We start from the raw sequence: 25,591 nt of genomic DNA on the forward strand, positions 1-25,591 counted from the left end.
TAAAATATAGATTATTAACAGAGCCTTTTCCTTCATTCACTGGATTTTAAAACACCTCGTGTTTGGCGCAGCATAGCCTCAGGCGCTTTTGCGCCATTAAACCCCATTTAACTAACCAACTAACTTTTCCCTGCAGTGGGCGCAGCCAGGCTGATGACGATGATGATGATGAAAGCCTGCACGGTGTAGAACAAGCTGAAAAACCACGGACGAAATAACTTTCCGACATTTCTTCTCAGTATTCAGTCGAGTTTGCAGCTGCGAAACCTTTTGAACCGCAACTATTTTCCCGAAGCAATGGAAGCACGAGTAAATGGCACCTGTCCCCCTTGTAATTCAAACGATGGCGAGAACATGAGCCTCAATCCGTTTACGGCGAGAGCACAGGGAAAACTGACTCGTCTGTTGACTTGGCTTGTTTCAGCTCGCGGCCCCTTCTTTGTTGTGGCTCCACGCTCGTAACTGTCATAAAGAGCTCACAATTGATACTTTTTGATTCATCCTTAGTTAACGTTTCCGAAAGAGAAACATTTTAAGGCCGGATTGGGAAGTAGCGTATTTTATTTATGGACTGTGCCACTCGTAGTACTGGACATGAAACGCAATTTACTACTGTAGAGTAATCACTCAAAACTGTTGCCTTCTGTGGTGCGTAAGACTGAGCTACGGCTATGCCCGGCGCATGAGCATTCGTTACCGAATATGCGCGTTAATTGCGAATAAGTTGTACATCTGTATTGCTAGGGGTTAGCGAAAACAGCACCGCCATTTGTGGGCAACAGAACAAAGCAAGCGCCACTGGTCGCGTGGTAAGAACTACCGGCTTCATTTCAACTGAGTCAGAGAGTGCCGCAGCAGTCAGCAGAATTGAAGAATCTGGTAATCATAAGCTAGTTAGGTATATCTTAGCTTATATACCACCTGCTCTTCCACCAGTGCTTACACGAGCAACGGTCTATTACCAGCAAGATGTGCACTTCACTTTTAGAGGACCATGAAAAAAAAAGTAGCGATATCATCCAATAAATGCACATTTTGCCCAAAGATAGCACGGTTTATCGGGGTGCCCCTGCTTGCGTTCAAAACTTTGCACAGTCGCGACAAGCTACTGGCGCATTCAAACGTCTCGTTCTTTTTTTCCAGCCGTGGGGTATCATTTTCTTCGAAACCCGGAAGTGACAAAAGCTTTGTTTCCGTTGTTTCTCGGCAATGAGTGCGCATGCGCGATGAATAAATAACTCGCTGTCGAAAGTACACACCAGTTACAGGACATCGAAACATCAAGCATGGCTGAAGAAAGCAGCAACGAATATACGCCTCTTGACTTAAGCATGAAGGGCGAAGCAATATTACAGGACATCGAGACATCAGGCATGGCTGAAGAAAGCAGCAACGAATATACGCCTCTTGACTTAAGCATGAAGGGCGAAGCAATACCAAGTACAAGCCGTGACGGTACCCAGGGCACTTCATCTGCTGTGGACGCCAACAGAACGTGAGCTTTACCACTTTTCAATTTTTTCATTGATTACTGTTCCCCTTAGATATGACCCATATAATAGGCTTTAATATCTGTACATTTGTACCCACCTAAACCGGGTCTTTTTGAGAGCCAGCTTGAGCTTTGAAATCGGAAGCGTATTTAGATCAAGACGCGTCGACGCAAGGCCCGGGCGAAAATATTGCTACACGCATATAGTATTTGATTGTTTGAACGAGGCGCGTAGGCGCCATAACTCGAGAAAAACGAAGGAAGAACGCTCGCTGGCTCTCGAGCTGTGGGCAGAACTGGGCAGCGCTGCATTATCCCTTGTAAATAGTTTCAATCTTTCGTTCGCGCAACATTCTGGTGGAGGGTGCCGTTCCCCGTCCTCACTACGGAGCTCCGCAGCGGCCGCAGCGGCCTGCTTTGCGCCATGGCTCCCGGTGACGGCACCTCGTCTCCTTCTACTCCTGCGACCCCGACAACGTGCCATGTTCAGCGCTAAGTCAGCTCTATTGCGCTCAGGATAAGATTTTTCAGAACATGAAGCGAACGTATACTTAGTATGGTATGGTATGATGAACTTTATTTAATGTCCTCAGGATCAAACCTTAGGTTGACGCAGGCGTATACTTACTGAAGAAAATATTTTTCATTGATGTATAAGTCTTGCACTCCACACACGCAACGGCGTGCCGTAGCTCTTTGTCCCGTGTATGCATTAAACATGATTTCACTTCATTTTTTCTTAGAGCTAGTAACTGTCTGACCAATACTTTAATTGTAGGATTGCTGACGACGCCTTGCGCAACCAGGGGAACACGCACCACACGCCGACGATCGACAAGAATTCCAACGTCGACGGTACGTAGGCGATTGTCACTCGCCTTTCCCACAAACATGGCAGATAGCCCATATGGTTGCCGTAGTAGAGGCACATTTATTGCGTATAAAGATGCACTTTACTATCGCGGCCAAGACTGTTTCCGCACGAGCCAGCTTATTACTGTCCTTACTAAGAATTTTGTGCTTATCTGAATATATCCAAATTCATACACAACCTATGCAGTAGAAGTTTTTGAATGAATTTGTTATTGCATCGGTGGGCAGGTAAAGCACGCTCCTAGAAGATGAGGGCAGAAGCCGAGAGTGTACATTCCATGCAGTGACTCGCTGCATACGCCGATACGCTCGTAAATTGAATCAGCGCTTAAGCATTGGTCTAAAATTTTATTCGTCGAGCAGAATCTCAGTGGGTTTGACCTAGTAACATCAGGACAATGTTTCCCTTAAACTGATCACGCTGGTTTACAAAGAAAATGCTCTGGTGCGAATGCAATTTGTGACGTGCAATTGGGGTAGCGTTTCAGATGTCTTTACCAGAGAGTCATAACGGTGCACTTATGTTTTAGGCAGAGTGTGAGAATTGCTCATAAATAGCATGTTAGGAGCAGCAGACATGTCCCGCTGCGGCCGAGTGCAGTAGGTACAGTGTACAATTTGGGGCACCGAAACAGTTTGTATTCGAGATCTTCGTTTTTTCATACCAATCATGCGAAATCACAACCGCAGCATAAGCAACCTTAAAAGGTTAATTAAAATGCAGCGCAAAAAGAAACAAATTTTTAGGTAGTTGTTTGCGCTCTGTTGCCATAAATTTTTACCAAATATCCCGACTATGTGGTTCTGAAACATGAACATTATTAGTATTGACAGAGTAAAAATCACTGTACTAAACGATTTCCGATGAGTGTGCCACTGCTTCAAAATGGTAACGTTTTGTTAACGAGTAAATCTACGCCATGCTGAAAAACAGGCCTTCCAAACTGAATGTCATTTTTGCTAATTTAATTAGCTTTCGTTGGACGCGTCAAGCATTATTCCTTTTCCCACTATCTGCACAGCCTCTATAGCTGGCCTGACAAAGGTTGTGACTTTAACGGCAAAACTAATAAAGTTGAGAATGCCAGACAACAAAAATATAAGTTCCTTAAATTACGCCTATGCGCCTATGAAGAATGATGGTTGTAACGTTAAGGGATAAGAAAAGAGCAGATTATGTGAGGGAACAGACGCGAGTCAATGACATCTTAGTTGAAATCAAGAAAAAGAAATGGGCATGGGCAGGACATGTAATAAGGAGGGAAGATAACCGATGGTCATTAAAGGATACGGACTGCATTCCAAAGGAAGCGTAGCTGGAGGCGGCAGAAAGTTAGGTGGGCGGATGAGATTAAGAAGTTTGCAGGCACAGCATGCCCACAGTTAGTACATGGACGGGCTAGTTCGAGAAGTATGGGAGAGTCCTTTGCCCGGCAGTGGGTGTAACCAGGCTGATGATCACATTGTAGTTCATTCGAAGTCGAAGATGAAACCACAAGCTTTAGTTCCGGTAGTTGGTAATCCACGTTAAATGATTTCTGTATGGGTATGAAGAACTTTATTTAGGTCCTGAGGGATCAGTCTGGGACTGATGTGGGACACTCCCACGTCGGTACAGAGAGGCCGAGCCCCTCTGCTATCACACGGGCCCTCTGGACAGCCCTGAGTTGGTCCGCCAGCACTTCACTGTGCAGCATTCGCTGCCACCACTCTTCACCTCGAGAACCATCACCGGCCAACGCCAAGCAGCGCCACAGCATGTGTTGTAAATCGAGCAAACCCCCACACTTACTACAATAGACTGAAACCCCGCAGCCCGGATTAATTTTATTCATGATGACAGGGTTAGGGTACGTCCGTGTCTGCAGAAGCCTTAATGTAACCGCCTGCGGCCTATTTAATTTAGGATGTGGCAACGGGAATGCCCTGCGCCCTAAGTAATAATGCTTGGTGATTTCGTTGTAGGTTAACAGTTGGTCCCTGTACTCAGGAGCGGGAGATCCAGCCCCTTCAGGGAGTACACGGCACACTAATCCTCGTTTGTCTGTGGTATTTGTTTCCTTGTGTCCTCGTCTTTTTCGCGCTGTTTCACCTCAGTTCTAAGTATGAACCAACTAGCCCTCATCAAGATCTTACTAATCCTCGTGCCTCCCTGTGCGCCACCTCGTTGAGGTTACGTGGGGCTCCCTCCAGTGTCCCCATGTGCGCCGGGAACCAAGTAACGGTATGCGAAGTGATATCCCTACCCTGCAGCAGTCTGTTAGCCGGTTTCGCAACAAGTCCTCTCGAGAATGATTTCTGTAGCCTACGAAGGCATAGACACTTAGGCATGTGGGTGTAGTAGTGCCGTAAACATTCTTAGCCAACTCCCCCCCCCCCCTCCCCTTGATGTTGTAAACAAAGCTGCATTCAAAAATACGATGTTTCCATGCAGTTTTAATGCTAATTGCAGTAGCGTCATTGGTCATCCTGGGGATGATTCTGTCGCAATTTCCCCGTTTTGTCTCTTGCCTTTTCTTTTCAACTTCGTGCGAGGGAGCTTAGTTATGAAATGCATGTCCCACTCCGCGAGCTTCACCTAATGCATCCAACCACGCTGTTACCACCCATGGAGTGGCAGGTAACAGAATGAGATATAGCCTTTTTCGAACTAACAGAACACGCACCAGAGATCGAAATCCGAATGAATTTTCTAGAACTCCAGTAGACGCACTTCTGCGCAGAGTTCTACACAGACGCTTGGACGTCAACTGCCGGGGTGTCCTATGCTGCCATCGGCCCATCCGTCTCAGAATTCGATGTACTGCATCCGGAAGCAAGTATCTTTATGATGGATGCCTACACTTTACTGTCTACTGTGAAGCATATAGAAAATCAAAAGTTCAAAAATCAGCGATATATCCAGATACCCTAAGCGTCGTGAAGGCCTTGATGTCACTCTATACACACAGATATTTAGTACTTAATGAACTCTATTCCGTCTTGTATAAAGCGTACATATCTAACCAGCATATCATTATGTGCTGAGTACCTGGCTATAGGAGCATCAAGGGTAACGTTCATGCGGACGAGATGGCCACGTCAATCGCATCGCAAGCCGTTAACCTTACCGCTGAGGTGCCTGTCACGGATCTGAGGCCTTTCTTACGAAAGAAACTGCGAAACCACTGGCAATGCATGTGGGACGCAGAAACAAATCAGCTCCACCTGATAAAGCCACAGTTAGGATACTGGCCCTCTACTACAAAATTGCGATGAACAGATGTGCTATTGTCATAACAGAATGGGACACATAATTTGGCACCCATAATTTTCTACTCACTGGAATTCAGCCTCCAACCTGTGGTAGATGCGGGGAAAGGCTGACCGTACTCCACGTCCTCCTGAGTGTCGGGAAGCCGAATCTGAGAGAAAGACATTTTTCCTTAGCATACCGGCTGTACATTCCTCTTCATCCTGCAATCTTTCTCCGTCCAGAATCGCTTTTTAATACAGACATAGTGTAGGTTTCCTCAGAGATGTGGTCTTATGAGTTATTAGTCCAATACATTCGTAGCATTTCCTCTCTTCAGATGATGCCACTTTGATAGTCGTACTGTAGAGCGCGTGCCTCCGGGCCCTTGCGTTTCAAGGGCTCTGGTGAGGCAGTTATGCTGCAGCTAATTTTTGCATCTTCCTTGTTCTATATATCATATGACTCTTCCGCAATGCAGTCTAAGACTCATAGTACTCATCATTGGTTATCGCCATAATCTTATTGCACCTAGACTTTACGCACTTTACAGCGACTATTTTTAGGCCCCTTTACAGCCACGTCCCATGAATTTCACAGAACTCATCATTCCACTGCGAAATCGGTAACACTGTCTTGGCGCTCTTCGGCCGTACCTGGCCCTTGCGCCACTAAACAACACATATTCATTCATTCATTACACCCCAGCAGTTTTAATGATAATTGCAGTAACGTCGATGGTCGTCGTGAGGAGGATTCTTCAGTAATTTCGGGCTTTTAGGTTCCAACACTTTCCTTTCAGTTTCATGCAATTTCTGCGCCATTATAGGGAGTATGTGCACCTAGCTAAATACTTACAGCGCTATCCATACAGTTCCCACTTTTAACGTGCTTTGAGGCTTTCTGTTATATAGTTTAGGGACATTGTCTCATAAATTACCACTTCTGCATTTCTTTTCAAGCTGATGTGCTGTCTGCGATACGACTCTTACTGTGCGCATTAAGAATTTTTTTTATTATTGTCCGTTCATCTATTGATGGTATAAACAGAAACAATGCCGAGGACAGCCGTTTTAGTGCTCGTAATGAGCTGGTAAACCTGCAGTGCATACAGCGGGTGCCTATGCACTTCAGCTACACTAGTCAATAAAGGGGTTTTGGATAACCACTATCTGAAAGGCGAGTACGTATTTCGATGACACACCTGTGTTATAGACGGTCAATAAATTAAGGGCATACGACAGACAAAAATTTTGAATCCCTCAGTACAAATTCGTTCTCTCAATCTTTCATTGTCGTCGTCTGCTGCTCATAATAGGTGAACAATAAGCAATGACTTCTTAAGGCATCCGGCGTGTTTATTACTTGATAACACAGCAAATATATTGGGTCAAGCTTTTCACGCACAAGAAACCGAAATGTCGTTTTTCGCATCCAGCACTGTCGTGTTCTGCCCATGGTTTGAAATAAAACGTGATAAGCTTATGAAGAATCCAACACTGCACAATCTTGACTGTTCTCGGCTACCTCATCGCCACGGAAAAAGCACCGCGCACAGCAGTGAATTTTCCCTACCACTAAAAGCTTCTTCCCTTGTACCATAAGCATGAAATATTCATTCCTCACGAAGTGCCCTTTCACTACAGTGAATGAACACCTTTGCTATAATTTTATGCCATACAGGCGCCCCTGACAATGGCAGCAGAAGTTGCCAGCCTCTGGGGTCCATCAGGAGCATTGATAGCGTACGGCTCAGTGCAAGCCACGCTGGCATGGAGGAAGCACCTGCCAATTTTGAAGATGGCGCCACGTAAGTTCACATTTAGAAAATTTCCCTTAAGGAGCAACTTAGAGAGACAAGAAATTGTTACCCGGTATAACAATGATGCCTCTACATCGCAATTTCTCCTTCGGAGGGCAAGCTGTGATGGCTGAAACAGATACTGCATCAGTCGTGTAGAGCGTTCGGCTGGTGCGGCGATGCCGACCCAGCTGGCATTATTAGAAACGACGTACAAAATAACCTCATGGCTCGAACCAAACCATAACATTGCATGAGTCATGTGAACAACTGCAAGAAGAATAAATAGAAGTATACAAGTAAAAACCACATTACCGCAAGAATGGCGACCAATCTTCATCTAGTGCTTAGCGTAGACATTTCAAACGGGCGACAGGCTGCATAAAAGACATACACTGTATGTGCTGTCTCTGCTCTACTGCCCGTTGTAATTTTCTACACTTCTACCAGCAATACGTTAATGCTTTCAGCGTTCATAAACTTACCTAGAAAAACAAGAGAAAATACTAGCTTCTTCGGCAGCATATGTGATCCAGTCTACAGGAAAACACTGCAGCATTTGTTGTCTGTGCTTGTTGCATATGGGGGGAGTAGACTAGGTGTTTGTCGTTTGCCTGGCACCTTCGGTACGAACGGTGTGCAGTTCGAATGCGATTCACATGTTACATGCCTTCATACAAACACTGCAGGAAAACTTCAACCCGGAAGTTTTTCTTCGTATTCGAAATGTGAGGCTTGAGTTAAGACGTATGGTGTCCGACGAGGAGTCGGTCTACCTACACGTGTCAGAACTAAAGCGAAGAGTTATTCTTCGCGCCATTTCTATTTCCTAAAACCAGAGCCCCAAGTGGCTAATTTTAATGCCCTATACGCGCAGAAAAGCCACTCTAGTGCAGTGCGAGAAAGATGTCATCATCAGGAATGTCTCATACCTCCGTAAGCAAGCAAGGTTGTAACGGCGGAATATGACCGAAGGCAAGAAACATCGAACGAACGAGCGAACAAACGATCGACGGAAAAGAAAGAACCAATGAAAAGAACAAAATGACCTTTAGGTATTGCATTGGGTTCTCGCATGTGTTGTTGAGGAGGTCAACCTACAGTGGCAAACGTTTACTTGGGCACTTGGGCAGTTTTGGCATTACCACGTGTGCAGCAGGTTTTCGTCTTCATGTGTTAGTACAGTGTACCATGCCAGGGAACTTTTTTACTCTTCCTAGCATACAATCCGTCCTCAAAAATTGACCGACCACTAGGAAAATCCATAATGCGAAATTTGAGAGAAGCTGTGCACGTGTTTTCATTTCGCGATATACTGAGGCAAATATACTGACAGACCCGTATCAGAGGTCAAGGGCGACGGTTTTTGTAAATGACTGATGGAAGGATCCTGTGTAATAGCTGGTGCTGCTTGGCTTCCATAAAATCCTAAACAATTTGCGTCGTGCGAAAAATACGACTGCAAAACAATCGCGAACCAAGACAACCGAACCAAGCAATCCAAACAGCCATAAGCGAGAACCGACAGGAGCTGATCATAGTGCGAAATGAGCGCTGTGGCTGAGAGCATATGCTAGAATGAAACGAGTGGTCGGGTGGGTCAGCATCAAACCAGTTTTCTGCACTCGTCTCACTGAAGGGGCATCTCTCACAAGTTTCAGGTTCTTGACCATTCATGTCTCGCGTCTTCTGCCTATCCGCGTTCGCTCTTTCATCTTTCGCTGTTGTGGTCGTTCGGTCTGGTATGCCACCGACGCTCGCCGCAGGAGCTTCGTCATAAAACGGTTAGGTATATCAGCTCAATGCCAATGCTTCTCAATGCCAAATGTCTCACTTGTGAGGGCAGGTTTCCGGACTTTAGCTTTAATGCACCTTGTGAGCGTGTTGAAGATGGAGTTCTACTTTTATTACTTAGACCGGGTATTTTTCAAATGACCATCACTGACAGATATTTATACTCGCCTGAACCTGTTTCATGCAGGATATACATGACGCATTAGATAAAGCAGGGCATCTGGTATGCTTGCATCTCTAACGAGGAAAGTTCTAGAGTCCAAAAAATCTAGAGTCCAAATAGAGCGCTAAATATCAATGCAGCAAATTAGCGCTCAAATTGAACAAGTCGACCTACCATTACCGTGTGATTTAGTTTGTAAAACTCTCAGTAAGTCACAATGTGTTTTTGTCGTCCCATAAAGAGAGTCGGCCATTTAGAGCTAATTTGTCCGTATCCATGCAGGAATCCCACTGGAACCGGAGAAAGGGAACAGAAAGAGTCCAGTGGTGTCAGTGGAAAGGTTTCCAGCAGACGGGACACCCTACAGGGGCAAACAAATGAACACACGGGCACTCTATCAGCTGTAAAGAAGTCGAGCCGCCAATGTGAAAAATGTGGTAAATGGTTAAGCAGGGCTGATAGTCTAATTGTGCATTACCGCACGCATACAGGCGAGAGACCTTACAAATGCGAAATATGTGGTAAATCGTTCGCGAACAAGTCGCATTTCCTCAATCATCAACGGATTCACACAGGCGTGAAACCCCATACCTGCCAAATATGTACTAAAGCATTCAAAAACAAAGGGGAACTTAAAAGTCACCTCACATCACACAGTAACGACAGACCTTTTGTTTGCGACATATGTAATCTCTCCTTTAAGCGCAAATCAGATCTCCTAGGACACCGCCAAAGAATTCACGAGGGCAACTGCCCGTACGAGTGCAAGAAGTGTGGAGTCCGCTTCGCAAAGCAAGGAACCCTCGACGCACATGTCTGCAAGAGCATTAGGTGCGAATTGTGCAAAAAGTCGTTTACAGATGCACCTCAACTGATTGCACATCTCGTGGCGCATACGGGTGAGGGGGGGGGGGTGCCGTCGTAACAGGGTGACTAGTGCGCAAGTGAAGTAAGTCGCCCACGGGTATTGCTTATTACCGTGACCATGAAGATTTTCAGGAAAATAACGCTGACATTCTCCCACAGGGGCGAGAAACTAAACCAATGCATAGTGTGGAAAGACGGGCTTATTTTAACTTTTATAACTGCTGATTGAAATGCAACACAAAGTATGCGCCTTGATTTTTCGAAATTACGTGACAAAACGATGTCTCCAGCACAATTTCTAAGTCAATGTCTAAGTATACAGCAGGTCCTGGCTAGTGCTTACTCTTCGCAAAACTACGCTGCTGGCCAACGTAGCTTTAGGAAGCTCATTTGTAGACAAACCCTAATCTGCTGCAGCTTTGTGTAACTAGATGGTTGAATGTTCGCACAAGATCCTTGACACCTCGTTTAGTTTTGTACAAGTGTTTTGAAAGTGTACTAGTAAACATGCTTTAGCTAACCATGCTTTTAATGATTCTGCAGTGTGAATAGAAGGGATTCCCTCGCATGAGGAACCCTTTAAAAACGAGGCGCTGTGGTCTTGTCAACTAAAAACTAATCTCTGCTAATAATTGAGGCCCTTAGGCCTTGCTGCTTTTCAGAAGCAGCTTTTACAATATATAGACGACGGCATAGGAACATTTGTTTCGCTTACAAATTGTTCAATGCACGTAATGTTTTGGTTCTGTTTTTGGTTCATGTATTCATACCGAAGATTTTAGTTCTTTATCATGCCGATGACAACAGTGAGGCTGTATTAGACTCAAATCATGTGGAGCTCAACTATATATGTTCTTTCACTGCATATATTTTAATTATTGTTGTATTGAGGTAGAACCTCTGCCAGTTTTAAAGTGCAGTTTCTTATTCACTGGGAAGTCGTCCCTTTTGACTTGCGCTCCCCTCTAATTACAGCTGTGGAATTTTCAGCCTGATGTGACAAACGTATCCCTGCGAGCAATCACAGGACGATTGAGATAGTTTTAGTTATATGACTGACACGCGTACTTCTACATCTTTTTCGACTGAACGCATTTCACCGAATAAGAAATGTTATGTTACAGCTCGGGGCATGATGCACCAGCATGTATCAGAACATTCTGCTATAGTCGAGCATGTTGTAATCAAATTGCATGCGCGGCCGGAATACAGTTGTGCATTCTGGATGGCACGCGAGCGCGAATGATAACGTTGGAATCTTCTACGAAAAAAGCGAGAATAGCCGATACTCGTTAACCGCAAATCATTTCTTCAACGATCGACTCATGTACGCGGCGCTATCTTTTTGCCCGAATGTAATTTGTTTGTTGGTTCCGGTTCGCTCAATAAAGAGTATTTCATGACTCATGGTTCTTCGGACTGGGTTGTTCACCGTCACTACAACATGACATTTCGTATAGGTGCTTTGTGGAAACCGAATAAACCCTACCAGCCATGAATATAGCGTAAACATCGTGATGGACGAGGGCGCTAGCCGCAGGCTACGACAATCGCCCGAGTACGGACCTCTGCCCCAGGAGATTACGAAGACCGTGGTCCCGACAACTGCCACAATGAGTGGCCATGTCACCTGCAGCGACATGGGCTGCAAAAGCCAAGGAAGGCACCGATCATTCGCGGATCACTGTTTGGAGAGCTAAACAGCTGGCCGGAAACCTACTCAAGAATCGCTGTTTGACAATTGAAAGGGTGAAAAGCTGTGGTCTAGCAGCTTACATTTTTTTACTCCATTTCACCGATTACAACACTTCTACAAGTATTCACGAGCGTCATGCTCAAAGAGCGGGCGGTAGTTCAATGAGAATACCGTGATCTTTGTATCAGGTGCGTGCATGACTGTGCGCCTGTTCCTGACATGCGCGCTACGGTCGGCCCGTTATCACTCGGTCGGCTATAAAAGCAACAGTTCCCAATAAACCTGCGTTCTTCTTGTTCTGGCTATCTTGCTGTTGTCACGTCCTTCGCGGCACGCATACATGGTGTCAGAAGTGGCTACGACGGTCTAGCTTCGGCAGCCGTGGAAGACGAAGCATGGAACGGCTGCAGGCACCGGAGCCCCTGCGTCTCGCGGGGAACGTCTCGGCATCGTGGAAGCGTTTCAAGCAAACATTTGAGCTCTTCCTGCAAGCAACGGAAGTGAAGGACCAGCCGAAAAGTGAGGCTTCGAAAGCTGCACTTCTGCTGAGCATCGCGGGTGACGAGGCGCTCGATGTATTCAACAATTTCAAGTTCGAACCGAACGAGAGCAAGGATGACTACAAGACCTTAATGCAAAAGTTCGACGCCTACTGCTCAGAGGTGACCAACGAAGTGCATGAAAGGTACCTGTTTCGCACGAGGACCCAAGCGGAAGGAGAACCGTTCGAAAAATTTTTACGTGACTTAAAGAAACAAGCCTCGCAGTGCACCTTTGGAGCATCGCACGACTCACTGGTAAGAGACCAAATTGTCTTTGGTACCAACAACGCTAAGCTACGGGAGAAGATGCTTCGGGAGAAAGAGCTGACGTTATTGAAAGCGGAATATATGTGCAAAATTGCAGAGTCAGTCGCACAACAAAATGAGGTGTGGCGCAAAGCAGACGGCTGCGTCGATGCCATTTCGAGGCGCACAAACGAGAGTAAGCTTGGCGGGGAACAGTTGCAGTGCAGGCGTTGTAACCGCAAGCACAGGCCGAAGCAGTGCCCAGCATTTGGAAAAAAATGCTATGTGTGCCAAGGTGTCAATCACTTTTCTATGTGCTGTAGGAAGTCGACAGAAGTGAGTGAAGTCAACAAACTTCAAGAGAGCGATTTTGATGTCCTAGATGTCTGCAGTAAAGGTGGAAAAACCAATGAGTGGACTGTAAATGCTCAAGTTAATGGTCAGGGAATTTCCTTCAAGATAGACACGGGATCACAAGCCAGCCTTTTGCCGTTTTCGGTCTATCGGAAACTACCATCAAATGAACTACAGCCGACAAGCACAGTGCTGCGGGCGTATAACGGCGGTGTCATAACGTGCTTTGGGACAGTGTAGAAAATTGTGCATGTTGGAAATGCGCACACTCCGGTGAAATTCTTCATTGTAAAAAATGGTCGCCAGCCCATACTGGGACCAGAAGCCCGTGAGTCCTTGGGACTGGTTCACCGTACTGTGGGTGCTGTGAACGCGGCTTCTGTATATGGTCCTCTGAAGGATTTCAGACATGTCTTCGAGGGACTTGGTTGCCTGAAGCAGTCCTATCACATGGTCCTGAAACCTGGAGCAGTACCGGTTGTCCAGCCAGCTCGTCGTGTTCCTTTGGCCCTGGAGGAGCCTCTCAAAGATGAACTCGAAAGAATGGCGCGGGCTAAATCATCGTGAAAGAACAGGAGCCTACTGACTGGGTAAGCCCCCTGGTACTTGTGAAGAAAAAAGATGGCAGTCTACGAGTTTGTTTGGATCCTAGGAATATCAATCAGCAGGTGAAAAGGCAGCATTTTCCCCTCCCTAAGCGTGAAAACTTGGAAGCTAAGTTAGCGGGCGCCACGTACTTCAGCTGCTTGGATGCTAACTCTGGCTACCACCAGATAGCTTTGGATGAGCAAACGTCGAAAATATGTACTTTCTCGTCGCCTTTTGGAAGATACCGATTTTTGCGACTACCGTTTGGAATATCGTCGGCACCAGAAGTGTTTCAACAAACAATGACTCAAGTTCTAGATGGGCTACCGGGCGTACTAGTATACATGGATGACATTTTGGTGTGGGGTTCAACGCGGCGAGAGCACGACGAGCGCCTAGTAGCTGTCCTGAAAGCAGCCGAAAAAGCTGGCTTAACTTTTAATGCACAAAAGTGCAAGTTCGGCGTCACAGAAATCAAGTTTCTTGGTGACATAATAACCTCAAATGGTATATCACCGAACCCACAGCTTGTTAAAAGCATGATTGAAATGCCGGAACCAACAAGCAAGCCCGATTTTCAACGCATGCTGGTAGTGTTAAATTACTTCGGAAAATTTGTGCCGCGTCTGTCTGAACGAACAGTGTTGTTGAGAGATCTTATCAAGTCTCGCTCAGATTTTCAGTGGACTGAAAACCACTCTAGGGAGTGGAAGAGAGTAACACAAGATTTGGCCACACCTCCCGTGCTTGCTATTTTTGATGCTCAAAAGGAAACAAAGATTTCGTGCGACGCTTCACGGGACGGTGTAGGAGCAGCTCTGCTGCAACGTCACAGCGATGACTGGCGACCCGTAGCATATGCATCACGCGTTCTCACACAGGCAGAGCAGAGATACGCTCAGATTGAAAAGGAGGCCCTTGGCATTTGCTTCGGATGCGAAAAATTCCATCAATTCGTCTACGGGCGAAAGCTACTCATAGAAACTGACCACAAACCACTCGTGTCGATAGCGGAAAAAGCAATTGATGACATGCCGCCCCGGCTGCAAAGGTTTTTTCTGCGTCTGTTCAGGTATGACTTTGTTTTACGCTACATTCCGGGAAAGAACCTAGTTCTGGCTGATATGTTATCACGATCCACAGCTGATGACTGCAGCAGACAAGACACAAACATGAACGACGTGGAAATTCACACAGTGCAGTCCCTAGGGTACATGGTGACGCCAACGACAGAGCGCGAATTGAGGACAGAAACTGCGCGTGACAGCTACCTGCAGGTAGTGGTGGAACGTTGGTCAAGGAGCCAACCCATTGAGGGTGAACTCAAGCCTTTTGCGCAAGAACTATCTGTTGTGAATGGGGTACTTTTAAAGGCTCCAAAGTAATCGTACCCCAGAGTATGCGGAAAAAGATTTTGTCCAGAATTCATGCGGGACATCTTGGGGTTCAAAAGTGCAAAGAGAGGGCACGTCGCCTTGTTTTTTGGCCAGGTCTTAACCGTGAAATTGTAGCGCTACATGCGAGCTGTTCAACCTGTAAGAAATATGCTTATGCGCAAGCAAAAGAACCTCTACTGATGCGGTCAGTTCCCAGATGCCCGTGGTACAGGGTTGGAGTGGATATATTTTTCTTTGCTGGGGACTCGTATCTTGTGGCTTATGATGCCTTCTCGAACTTTCCAGAGGTCCAACAACTCCAGGACACTACCTCAAGGACTGCGATAGCTGCACTAAGCGCTATCTTCGCAAGATATGGCGTCCCGTTAGAAGTTTGCACGGACAATGGTCCTCAGTTTTCGAGTTATGACTTCGCCATGTTTGCACGAAACTATGATTTTTCACATGTAACTTCTAGTCCTCATTACCCGCAGTCAAATGGGTTGGCAGAAAAAGGCGTGCAGATTGTCAAACGCATCTTGAAAAAAACGCAGGAGTCCGGGGACGACTTCTGGCAAGGACTACTGGCTTATCGCTCAGCTCCACTTGAGGACGGGCGATCTCCTGGTGAACTGTTGCAAGGGAGGCGCCTTCGAGCCAATCTTCCCGACTTCCATGAAGTACCCTGCACAGAGGTGAAAAAGCACTGCCAGCACGCACAAGGCAAACCATTGCCGAAGCTTTCTCGAGGGGACGTAGTACGGCTGCGAGGAACGAGAACGTGGTCCCGGAAAGCGAGGGTAAGAGGCACGCAAGCTCCAAGGTCCTACCAGCTGGTAACCGAAGATGGGCAAGTTCTGCGGCGCAACCGCCAACACCTCATACGAACGGATGAGCCGTATGATGAGACAAGCAGCGAAGACGGGGACGACACAACCGAAACGAGCACGCCTGTCGACAACCCTCAGGTACCTGCAATGCATTCTTCGGCCGGATCAACATCGCAGGCTTCGGAATCCTCACGAACGATTGATGGGGCACAACAGTGCCCAGCCAACACAGAAGGAAGGCCAACACCGGATTCGGTGCTGACCCCAGCTCCGAGAAGATCGTCCCGGAACACTAGACCGCCGCAACGCCTTCGCTATGACGAGGCATTTAATCAAATTGCTTAACTAATGTCAACAGTCTGTTTTTTTTGTTTACATGGAAGGATGTATCAGGTGCGTGCATGACTGTGCGCCTGTTCCTGACATGCGCGCTACGGTCGGCCCGTTATCACTCGGTCCGCTATAAAAGCAACACTTCCCAATAAACCTGCGTTCTTCTTGTTCTGGCTATCTTGCTGTTGTCACGTCCTTCGCGGCACGCATACAATCTTTAGGGCGGAAATCAACTGTTTATTTAGAAACGTCGACCCGCGCAAGTTTTTAAGCAAGTGGTTTGCGCCGGATTGATATGTAAACCGGCCAATACCATTACGAAATTTCTAACGGAAGAAACGGGCATCGAAAATACGTGGTAAAAGCGCACTCGAAACAATGTCACGCAGTGTTCACGCTGAGGTGAAAAATTCATGCGCTAGGCTCCGAAAAAAAGCTACGCTGCCCAAAGGGTACCTGATGACGCCATGAAACAGTGGAACCGTACCATCGCAAGGAAGCCAGAACAGGCTATTTGTCATATCTACAGCGACTCCATAGCCGCTATCAGAGCTTTCCTAAAGGGCATGGTCTGCGCAGAGCCTCTCAGAATTGTTAGAAAGAAAAAAATAAAGAAACACGTCATATACTGGTTTCCGGCACACTTAGGACCAAAGATCGGCAACGTCCCCAACCTTAACGAGGCCGTAGTGTAGCACGCCACACCACACTCTCACGAGATTTCAAGTGGTTACACTCAGAATGCTACAGATAGACTCATACCCCACGCAAAACAGACTACACCATTACATACCTGAGCTCTACGACAAGTCTTATTGCACCAATTTCAATAGATTCCTTAACGTATATCATTTACTCTGGCCGTGCTCGCAAGCTCACATAAACTGCAAACAGCACAAGCGCCAGTTTGAAGAAGCAATCCGGAGCGAAGAACTCGTTTCCCAACTCTGGGCCGCCCAGCAGGTCCACGACGCCGCCAGGAAACTCAACAACCCGGTTCCGTCGTGGGAGACGCCCACTCCATGAAAGCCCAAAGCTCTTGTGGCCTGCAGGACCTAGAATAATGTCGATTTCCTTCCTTCTAGTGCCATCGACCTATGATCAGATCACCTCGCGAAACCTACGCTAAGACTAACAACCACCAACACCGACGCTATCGCCGCGCTGTGGTCGCTTTCGTGGACACAGAACCCGCCTACTCCGTCATGAATGAATCCTTAACCACACCGTCGATGACAGTTATGACTACAGGGCAAGGACGCCAAATGCGAGCAGCTGGAGGTCACCTGACAAAGACGTCACGCCACCTCTGTCACAGCCTCGCAGCTCGTTCTCCGCCGCTAGACTCCACCCAGCCTCGCCGTATCGCTATGCTGCGCGAAGCTATTTTTTATACTCTCCTTTCACTCTCTCTCTCAGCAATCTCTCCCCTAGTTCGATGAAGTCGCGAAGGTGAAAAAAAAAAGAGCGAAGCGGTAACATCTCCACTGTAAAAATCTCTTATCTAGCTGGACTGTGTCTGTGTTGACTCGCATTACTTTACTTGCCGATGTACTATCTGTATCAAACCAAACACGAGCAGCGGGTCCCGTGACAAAAGCATAACTGAAGGTAATATGGGCGCCGTCTGATAGTTATCACCATTGACAGACTCGCAAATCCGGTATTACTGGACCATGCGACGGTGCTAGCCCTATACCACGACATTTTCGCATCGGTTTTTTTTATTTTTGTTTTCTCCCTTTGAAATTAAAGAGGAACAAAACAGAGCAATATTAGGCGAGCATCACCACCTGGTGAATTCAAACCAGATGTATCGTTCAATGCTGATGACTGGTAGTTTCTGCACACTAAACTTTGGGTTACGCTTCGGAAACGCACTCCGCTGTTCACGTCTCATTTGGCACCGATAGCAGAATACTTTAGCGCGTTGTGGCAAAAAATAATATGAGGGGAGGGAGACCAGGGAGGAAAGGACGTGGTTACGTTACCTTTGTACAATTGTCTGCACTACGCACGAAGATGTGCCAAGCATGTTCAAGGTCGTAATAACGCACGAAACGTGGTTTTCCTATGGTATTTGAAATGTTACGTTGCTATGTTGGGGCGCTGATATCAAGAACAATTTTTTTCTAATGAACGCAATAAAAAGTAATGAGAAATGACAATTTCTTGTCAGTTGGACCTGAGTAGGTAGGTTACATTAAAGCACCATAAAAAGATGCTATAAAGGACAGGTCAGTAAGGTAATCGTGTCCTAAACTAAAAGGAAGTAGGCGTTCCCAGACATTCGCTTTCCAGTTGTCCGATATAAAATGAAAGGGCGCCTAGCATACCCTCAGGTAATTCACAAAAACTAAAACCATGGTGATTGTGCATGTTCGCGAAATACCTCTAAGTGTAAAAAAAAAGCGCCAGAAAGTATGCGTATTCGTTCATGCGCCAATCACGTAATGCAACCGCCAGGTGGAGAGTTGCCTGAGGACATCTGGGAAAGCTGAAATTAAGTCAAAAGCTCCGCAGTCATGGCATCTCCATAGTATTCAAGAACTAGAACTATTCCATTACATTACATCTCAATTTCCATTCCGCGTTGCATCCACCAGGAAATGCCAAGGTGACCAGTAATGGGCCTGCAACCTGTGCATCAGTGTTTGCACCTGTTCACCTGATTTGAAAATATATCGTGCCACGTGCTTCGCCAAGGGGACTTACGTATGCGAGCAATGGGATGCAATGTTCGACTCGCGTGCCACAACAATAATCGAACATAACGCAACAGCGTCTCACGCTTGCAAAGAGTGTTCGAAGCCTTACGCCTGCACATTGCTTACAGACCATGTCGGCGCCGGGAGTGCGGCTCTTATTCGTCGAGGAAAAGTAGCCTATATCCAGGCATGGCTGATTAATGTGTCGTAACTATATTTACTGCGCTGCTGCCTTTCTTGATAATCATGCGCCAAGTGCAGATCTTTCTGACCACGAAATAGATAAGTGGTTACGCTATGATCCGTGAATGCAAGAATTCCCTGGTCAACAGTCCCCGCAACCCTTAAGGCAGCGCGAGAAATGAATCGGGGTTCCCATGGTGCACCTGTAATGCAATGCGAAGCTTTCGCGTTGAGTGCAGCACAGTTTTTCCTGACATCTGCCTAAGCGTTCTCTTGTAAAAGCCACAGCTACGAGATATAAAGGAAAGTCTGCTTGCTTTTTGGGCGTGATGTCACAAGAGTCACTTTTCGCAGTGTGCTGGAAGGGGGCGAGGAGCCACCGGTTGGGGATCACGACTTTTTGGGATCGTCACATGTCGTGCTTGCGGTATACTTTTTACCTTAACTTACGCAATAAAAACAGACCTGACTGCCGTAACAGAGTAATCAATAAATAAAAAGATTTATTTAGTGAGCTTCTTCGGGACATGGGTAGGATGGAAGTAAGCAAGCATTGTCAGAGCTATAGGCATGTTCAAATGGCGTGTTGATGCTCACAATGGTGCACTTCTAATGTAGCATCGCGTAGCTGCTGCCCGTAGAAATGGCGTGCTAGAGTCTGCACGATGTACAACCAGCTTCACACGATCAACGCCTCATCTTATCTGTATTTTTTTCCCAGAATTCAATCATGTTTGCAGTGGCGGTAATTGATTTATGGCACCACAATTTTCATAATGCACTGGCAGCAAGAGAAAATGAAAACTGTCCCACTTGTGGTCGAAACGACGTCGCAAAAAGTGGGTTTCAATGCACACACGGTGAGAGCACAGCGAAAAGAGGCTCGACTACTGACTCGGCTTTCTTCTGTTTGCCACTCCATCGTCATGTGGCATCATATTCGCAACGTGATAAAGCGCTCGCAGTTGCTTCGTTGTATCCCATATTGGAATAAAGGTTGTGCGCCACGAATCTGTAAGGTTCGATTTAGGCAGCAACGTATTTTATTTACCGACTGTGGCTGTCGTCGTGGTTGGGCATGAAACGCAATTTTCGACTGTGGCCCAATCACTGGCCGGGACGCGAAACTGTTCCCAATGCGCAAGGTCTGGTTGAGCTACGACTATGAACGATGCATGAAAGTTCGTCACCGAAGAAGCGCGGAAAGTGCGAAGCGTTTGCAGTTCCTTATTCCTAGGGAGTGGGAAGGCAGCACTGCAACTTGTGGATAACGGATCAAAGTGAGCGCGCCCATCAGGTGACAGATGTATGTGCTTCATTTGAACCGAGCCTGAGAGTCAGACGAATTGTCACACGCGGTAATCATACGCTTCTTAGGGCTAATTATCATTTTATACTTTCTGCACTTTCACGAGTCCTTGCACGAACAACAGTTTATCCCCTGCAAGCTGTGCACTTCACTTTGACGAGAGCATGAAGTAACAATATCGTCACGTCAACGCCTTGTTTTAAAGGGGAGAGGGTTTGTTAGGTTAAATGATTTGGCGGAAAGATAGCTAGGGTTATCTCGGTGCCTCAGCAAGCATTAAAAAATTTACACTTTAGTGTCAAGCTGGCTTTTACAAGATATGCAAGTCGCTTTTACAAGATATGCAATCTAATTTTATCCTAAATCCAGAATTGCCAAAAGCGTCATTTTTTTGCGTTCGTTCTGGACACTTAGTGCGCATGCGCGGGAATTCAACATCGCCCTGTGGCGAATACACACCAGACCGTTAAACACGGAAACATTAGGCAAGGCTGAAGAAGCGAGCAACGAATGCAAACCTTATGTGTTCAGCTTCACGGACGAAGCAACCCCGAGTACAAGCTGTGACAAGACCCAGGGAGCTTCGTCTGCTTTGGACGCCTACCAAACGTGAGTTTTTACAGTGTCACTTTTTCCTTGAATACTGTTACCCTTAGGCTTGGCCCAGGTAATAGGCTTTTACATCTGTTCCCACCCATACCGGGTCTTTCTTGACGGCCAACATGAGGTTTTATTACTAGGAGAAGGCCAGCAAACTGGAAAGTAGAAGAAATTGACAAGGAGAACACAGACCGAGCGACAAGAAGGTGGCTGCTTGTCGATATTTCCTACTTTCAAGTTTGCAGGCGTTCTCGTAGTATAACCATGTACCCAGCCACCTTCCTGTCGCTTTGTCTGTGTTCTGCTTCTCCATTTTTTCTACTTTCAAGTTTTCTGGCATTCTCCCAGTATAACCATGTGCCAACTAGCAAAGCAAGACACTCTCTTAAGCTTTTAAATCGGGGACTTCCTTAAATAGAGACTCGCCCACGCATGGGCGGTGCGTAAATACTGTCATGTATAGCGCAGAGTCAGCTGTACAGCGTTTGGGATGAAACTTATCACAAAGCGAAACGAATTGACTTAACAAAGAAAACTTTCGCCTTTGTATGATTATTGTATTGCACACACCCCACTTGGTGCTCTAGCTTGAAGTCCCGGGTGCAAGTCCGGGTGTGACCGTCGTATTTCGATGAAAGCGCACTGTACAAGGCTCGTGTTTCCTGCCTTTAGGTGCTCGTTACAGAAGCCCGGTAGTGAGTCTATATGCAGTTTCCACTGGGGAATGCGTTTCAATAGGTGCTGGTTCTGGCGCGAAAAACGTAGGAATTCATTAGTTGCGAGCGCTCTGCCTCCCTTGATTTGCAGAATTGGTGAGTACTGTCGTGAGCAGTGTGAGCTGGAGCACACGAACGGGTGGCAAAAGGCCTCGAAACCAAGGTAGAGTGATGCGCGGATGGCTCTGTCGAAAACACAGGGGAGGGGCGGACGCTCTTGCGCTTAATTTTAGCCTTCCCACTGCACCTTCTTTTTTTTTTCACAGACGGTAGCAGGTTGCCATTCACTGGTCTCCGACAGACGTTAAGACGGTTATGTGTCGCAGTGACTTACAGCTGGTCCTTTTTTTCTTGCATTCTTTTTATATTCTTAGAGCGCAGCTCTTAGGCACCCGTTCCTGCGTTTAGCATAAGGTTTTTTCAGATATATCCCCCAGGAGGTGATGCACATCTTATGGATCACCTAATGTCACGCGTTGCAGTTAGACAGGCAGATTTCCCCAGGAAGTAGCTCAAGAATGTTTATGCATCGGGGCAGTGCTGCTATTGGCCACGCTTCGGTGCACAAATTTATTAGTAACCCCAATGTCAAACAGTTTTATCCATGGGCGGTGGCGATGTGTGAAGTTTTGCACTTTGTATAAAGAGACGCACGGTGGGAGTGCCGACAGTTTTTGGAATAGCGTCCTCTTTTCCACTGTTTCCGGCGGCTGCCGTCGCTTATAGCCCATAGCATGGTTCGAGGACATCTGACACGCGCTCTTCTGTTCTCGCTCGTGTTGCTCACGATAGAACTTTCAGACGCCACGTCAAAGTTGACAAAACTACTGTAATTTGCCACGTAAAGAAGTGTGAACAAGTATGCAGTTCCCGCAAAACAATTAATTGTTAGAATACGTAAGCTCGGTGGAGGAAAATGCAAAAGTCGCTTTAAAACGATGGTTTGTCCATTTCCCTCTGTTACCTGAGGGGGAACAATGCGTATTCAAGAAAAAACGCACTTTCGCGCAAGCTGACCTTTTCCCCGCTCGGGGTAGTTTGGCCGATGAAGCCACTTGTGGTTTTGTTTTTTGTAGGGTTCTTTTATCAATGAAATTTATATAACAGGGCTGCAAATTGTTTTCGTTTCAGCAAACGTTGGCGACTGTACACAACAGTGATAAAGAAGTGCAAAGTCACGGCGTTCCACGGCACCCTTTACCATTGGTGAACAATCGCTATAGCACATCGTGTTTCAGCTACGATTATGCTGTTCATTGCATCTTTCGTCGCAGTTTTTGAGGCGAACGCCTTAGATCTGTTTCAACGTCACCTTGTGATCGTACAGAAGAAGCTGTCCTTCCCCCACCGCTGCCGTTATTCATGTTAGAAAAAACACATGTGTATTCAGTCATGAGCGATGGTGTTTTGATGTAACAATTATGAAATCCATAGTGTGTCTACGAGCGAGTGAATTTGGAGAACAGACAAGATTTATGTAAGCATAGCAAGATTTTGCTAGCCTATGCCTATATACTGTAGGCGAGTAGACGGTACCAAAAGAACGTTTAGCCGCTGAATGAAAAAGATTCTACGAATATTTCATTTTGTTAAATCGGTGTCTATGAAGTCATGACCACGTTTAGAGCCATGCCACTTTATAGACTACTCCTCGGACACCCATATCCCGGCATTACGATGGCAGCACGATGCCTATTAGAAAACTCGCTTAGATGGTGGTGCCAAATTTCCCTCTAGCTGATATTGTGAGAAAGATCATGATAGGAAATCTCGAGGCATTCTAGCATCGTCGGCACCACCGTTCTATCGTAAGTTGCACTGCACATGTGCCACCCAGGCTCACTTTCGCAAGTCACGTGAACTTCTACGCGGGGGAGGGGGGGGGAAGTGACCAACAGACGGCAAGCAGAGAAGTCTGACGCCTTGGTAAGCAATGGCTTCCCGCTATCTTGACCTGTGCGGCAGGAATCACGTGTAAAGAGTAGAGGCTACAGGAAACCTTCGCTTTGAGACACGCACCTACAGTCTCCTTCGCCGGACCTCCTCATCACGCCATCTTTTAGACCGGGCATGCTAAAGGTCATTTAGTTACGTGTTATGCGTGTCGTTGGCACGTGGTATATCATTGATTTAATGCGTGAGCCGTTATTAGAATATACGCTGCCTAAATACTACTAGCATTACTTTCGTTAATATTCTAATATCATGCCATAGATGTAACAGCTTCGCCCTTGCGCGAAGACTGTGTCTTTATTGGTACGAGAGCTCTCTCGTTCCGATATCATAGATCGTAGTAAAGAGTCAGAGTGCAATACGACAAGCGAACGTGTCCTGATGTGTTGTCCCCTAGCAGAACGTTGGCTTCAGGTACACTCTTTGTCAAGCCACTGTTGCCTCAGTGTTCATGTGAATATCTGTCTTGTGTTGCAGAATTCCTTAAACCACCGGTGTTGACCAATGGAACACGCAGTGCCACCTGGCTTATGGCACGTCCATCGTCTCCGGTAGGTGCGGGAAGGTTTTCGGTCACTGGTATGCCATGCCTCGCCATCAAAGTGATTGAAGAAGCTAACGTCTGCTATCGCACGCGAGACGTTTAAACAGTATGAATGAATGAAATATGGGGTTTTGCGTGACAAAACAATTTTATTATGAGACACGCCGTAATGAGGGACTGCGGATTAATTTGGCCACCAGGGGACTTTTAAGAAGCCAGCAGTGTTAAACAGCATCGCCGCTGTATGAGGTATGGTTGACTAAATGTCGTTCATACACCTTTTCGTTATTCAGTTGATCCAAAGTTTTCTCGCTTCGGTTAAGTCCTTTTATTGCTAAGCATTCTTTGCCTCATCCAATACACTGTGAGCTCCACCCTCAAGATCCGAGCGCACCCGCTGTTACCCTCTCGAAGCCAAGCCAGCTGGAATGACCTCGCTTTGCTGACGTAAATGTAAACATAATCGAAGAAGTGTGTGTGTGTGTAGTGATTTTTGAAAGAGAGGAAGAGAGAAGTGCAGTGTAATCGAAGAAGGAAAGCACGCTATTTCAAGTTAAATTATCAACTTTGTCTCAGCGCTGATATGAGCATCACTCATAAAATTTCCCAAGATGCCCTGATTTCACTATAACATACGGTTCGAAGTTTCATCTTAACGAATGACAATTTTCTCTTTCGTGAACCATTCACCGTTTTGTGGGGTTAACATATTTTTTTCGTAAGCCCGACTTTCTTCTAGTGATTTTTAAAGGTAAAAGATTGAAAGTTTACTTCGCTTTATTTTTCAATAACAGCAGCAAACTAGTATGCAGCGATCGTTCCGTACATGCATTTGCATGTCACATATTGTTGTACGACATAGAGGACCGATTTCTGGCGCTGGGTTGCATAAAAGAGTACAACCATCACCAAAGCACAACAAGAAGCGACAGAAAAAAAATCAGCCATTCCAAAGTCAACGAAGGTCGGGTCTAGCAGAAAAAACGAAGGAATACAGCATTGAACAACTCCAGAGACGCATGCGGGTCTTTTTTGTAGCATCACGTTGTTGCTTCCCACTTTTATTTGAATTCAGGGAATCGCTTCAAACGGCCCCAGCGCTTTCAGGGTCTCTTCTTGCCTCCTGCGCTTTCCTATCACGGAATGCTCCACCTTTGTCGTCGCACAATGGGAAATCGACACCTCTGATTTCAGGGCTTACGGACAACACAGCAACCGGAAGCACCGGTTTCACACTTCCGGTCCACGGCGGCAGCCCAGTGGCCAGCACAAGCTGTTCTCGTATGGAGGAACGATCGGGCATTTTTGGGAACGACGCTTGGTGAGCCATACTTTTGTCTCAATTGCTTTCGATGGAGCAGTTCACTGAGACTACACGGAACACGTCTATG

General features: G+C 46.4%; 2 protein-coding genes across 5 annotated transcripts in view; both read left to right on the top strand.

The window, feature by feature from the left end:
• The first annotated feature begins 1,159 nt into the window (after positions 1 to 1,159).
• LOC139049989 (zinc finger protein 32-like) lies at positions 1,160 to 16,353 on the top strand. 4 transcript variants are annotated; one of them, XM_070525970.1, is made up of 5 exons: positions 1,176 to 1,495; positions 2,271 to 2,347; positions 7,281 to 7,407; positions 9,638 to 9,792; positions 15,579 to 16,346. In XM_070525970.1, the coding sequence occupies exons 1-5, from the start codon at positions 1,287 to 1,289 to the stop codon at positions 15,632 to 15,634; spliced, it is 624 nt and encodes a 207-aa protein (XP_070382071.1). In that variant the 5' UTR covers positions 1,176 to 1,286; the 3' UTR covers positions 15,635 to 16,346. The 4 variants fall into 4 exon arrangements, with proteins under 4 accessions (XP_070382072.1, XP_070382071.1, XP_070382069.1 ...); XM_070525971.1 differs by lacking the exon at positions 9,638 to 9,792 and having other exon boundaries at positions 1,160 to 1,495; positions 15,579 to 16,350; XM_070525968.1 differs by lacking the exon at positions 15,579 to 16,346 and having other exon boundaries at positions 1,185 to 1,495; positions 9,638 to 11,629.
• Positions 16,354 to 20,710: 4,357 nt separating this feature from the next.
• The window catches only part of LOC139049980 (uncharacterized), a 67,813-nt gene continuing 62,932 nt past the window's right edge, over positions 20,711 to 25,591 (top strand). Inside the window, exons 1-3 of the mRNA XM_070525928.1 lie at positions 20,711 to 20,996; positions 24,134 to 24,207; positions 25,395 to 25,521. Coding sequence (XP_070382029.1) covers positions 24,161 to 24,207; positions 25,395 to 25,521 — 174 coding nt within the window. The 5' untranslated portion in view covers positions 20,711 to 20,996; positions 24,134 to 24,160. The remainder of the gene's footprint in view (positions 20,997 to 24,133; positions 24,208 to 25,394; positions 25,522 to 25,591) is intronic.

Source organism: Dermacentor albipictus, chromosome 9 (assembly GCF_038994185.2).
Source record: "Dermacentor albipictus isolate Rhodes 1998 colony chromosome 9, USDA_Dalb.pri_finalv2, whole genome shotgun sequence".
NCBI classification, from domain to species: domain Eukaryota; kingdom Metazoa; phylum Arthropoda; class Arachnida; order Ixodida; family Ixodidae; genus Dermacentor; species Dermacentor albipictus.

Excerpts from the sequence above, each read along its gene's own strand:
- LOC139049989 (XM_070525968.1), top strand. The coding sequence starts at position 1,287 with ATGGCTGAAGAAAGCAGCAACGAATATACGCCTCTTGACTTAAGCATG. Across the intron at positions 1,496-2,270 it reads GCTGTGGACGCCAACAGAAC|GATTGCTGACGACGCCTTGC; the intron begins GTGAGCTTTACC and ends CTTTAATTGTAG. Across the intron at positions 2,348-7,280 it reads CAAGAATTCCAACGTCGACG|GCGCCCCTGACAATGGCAGC; the intron begins GTACGTAGGCGA and ends TATGCCATACAG.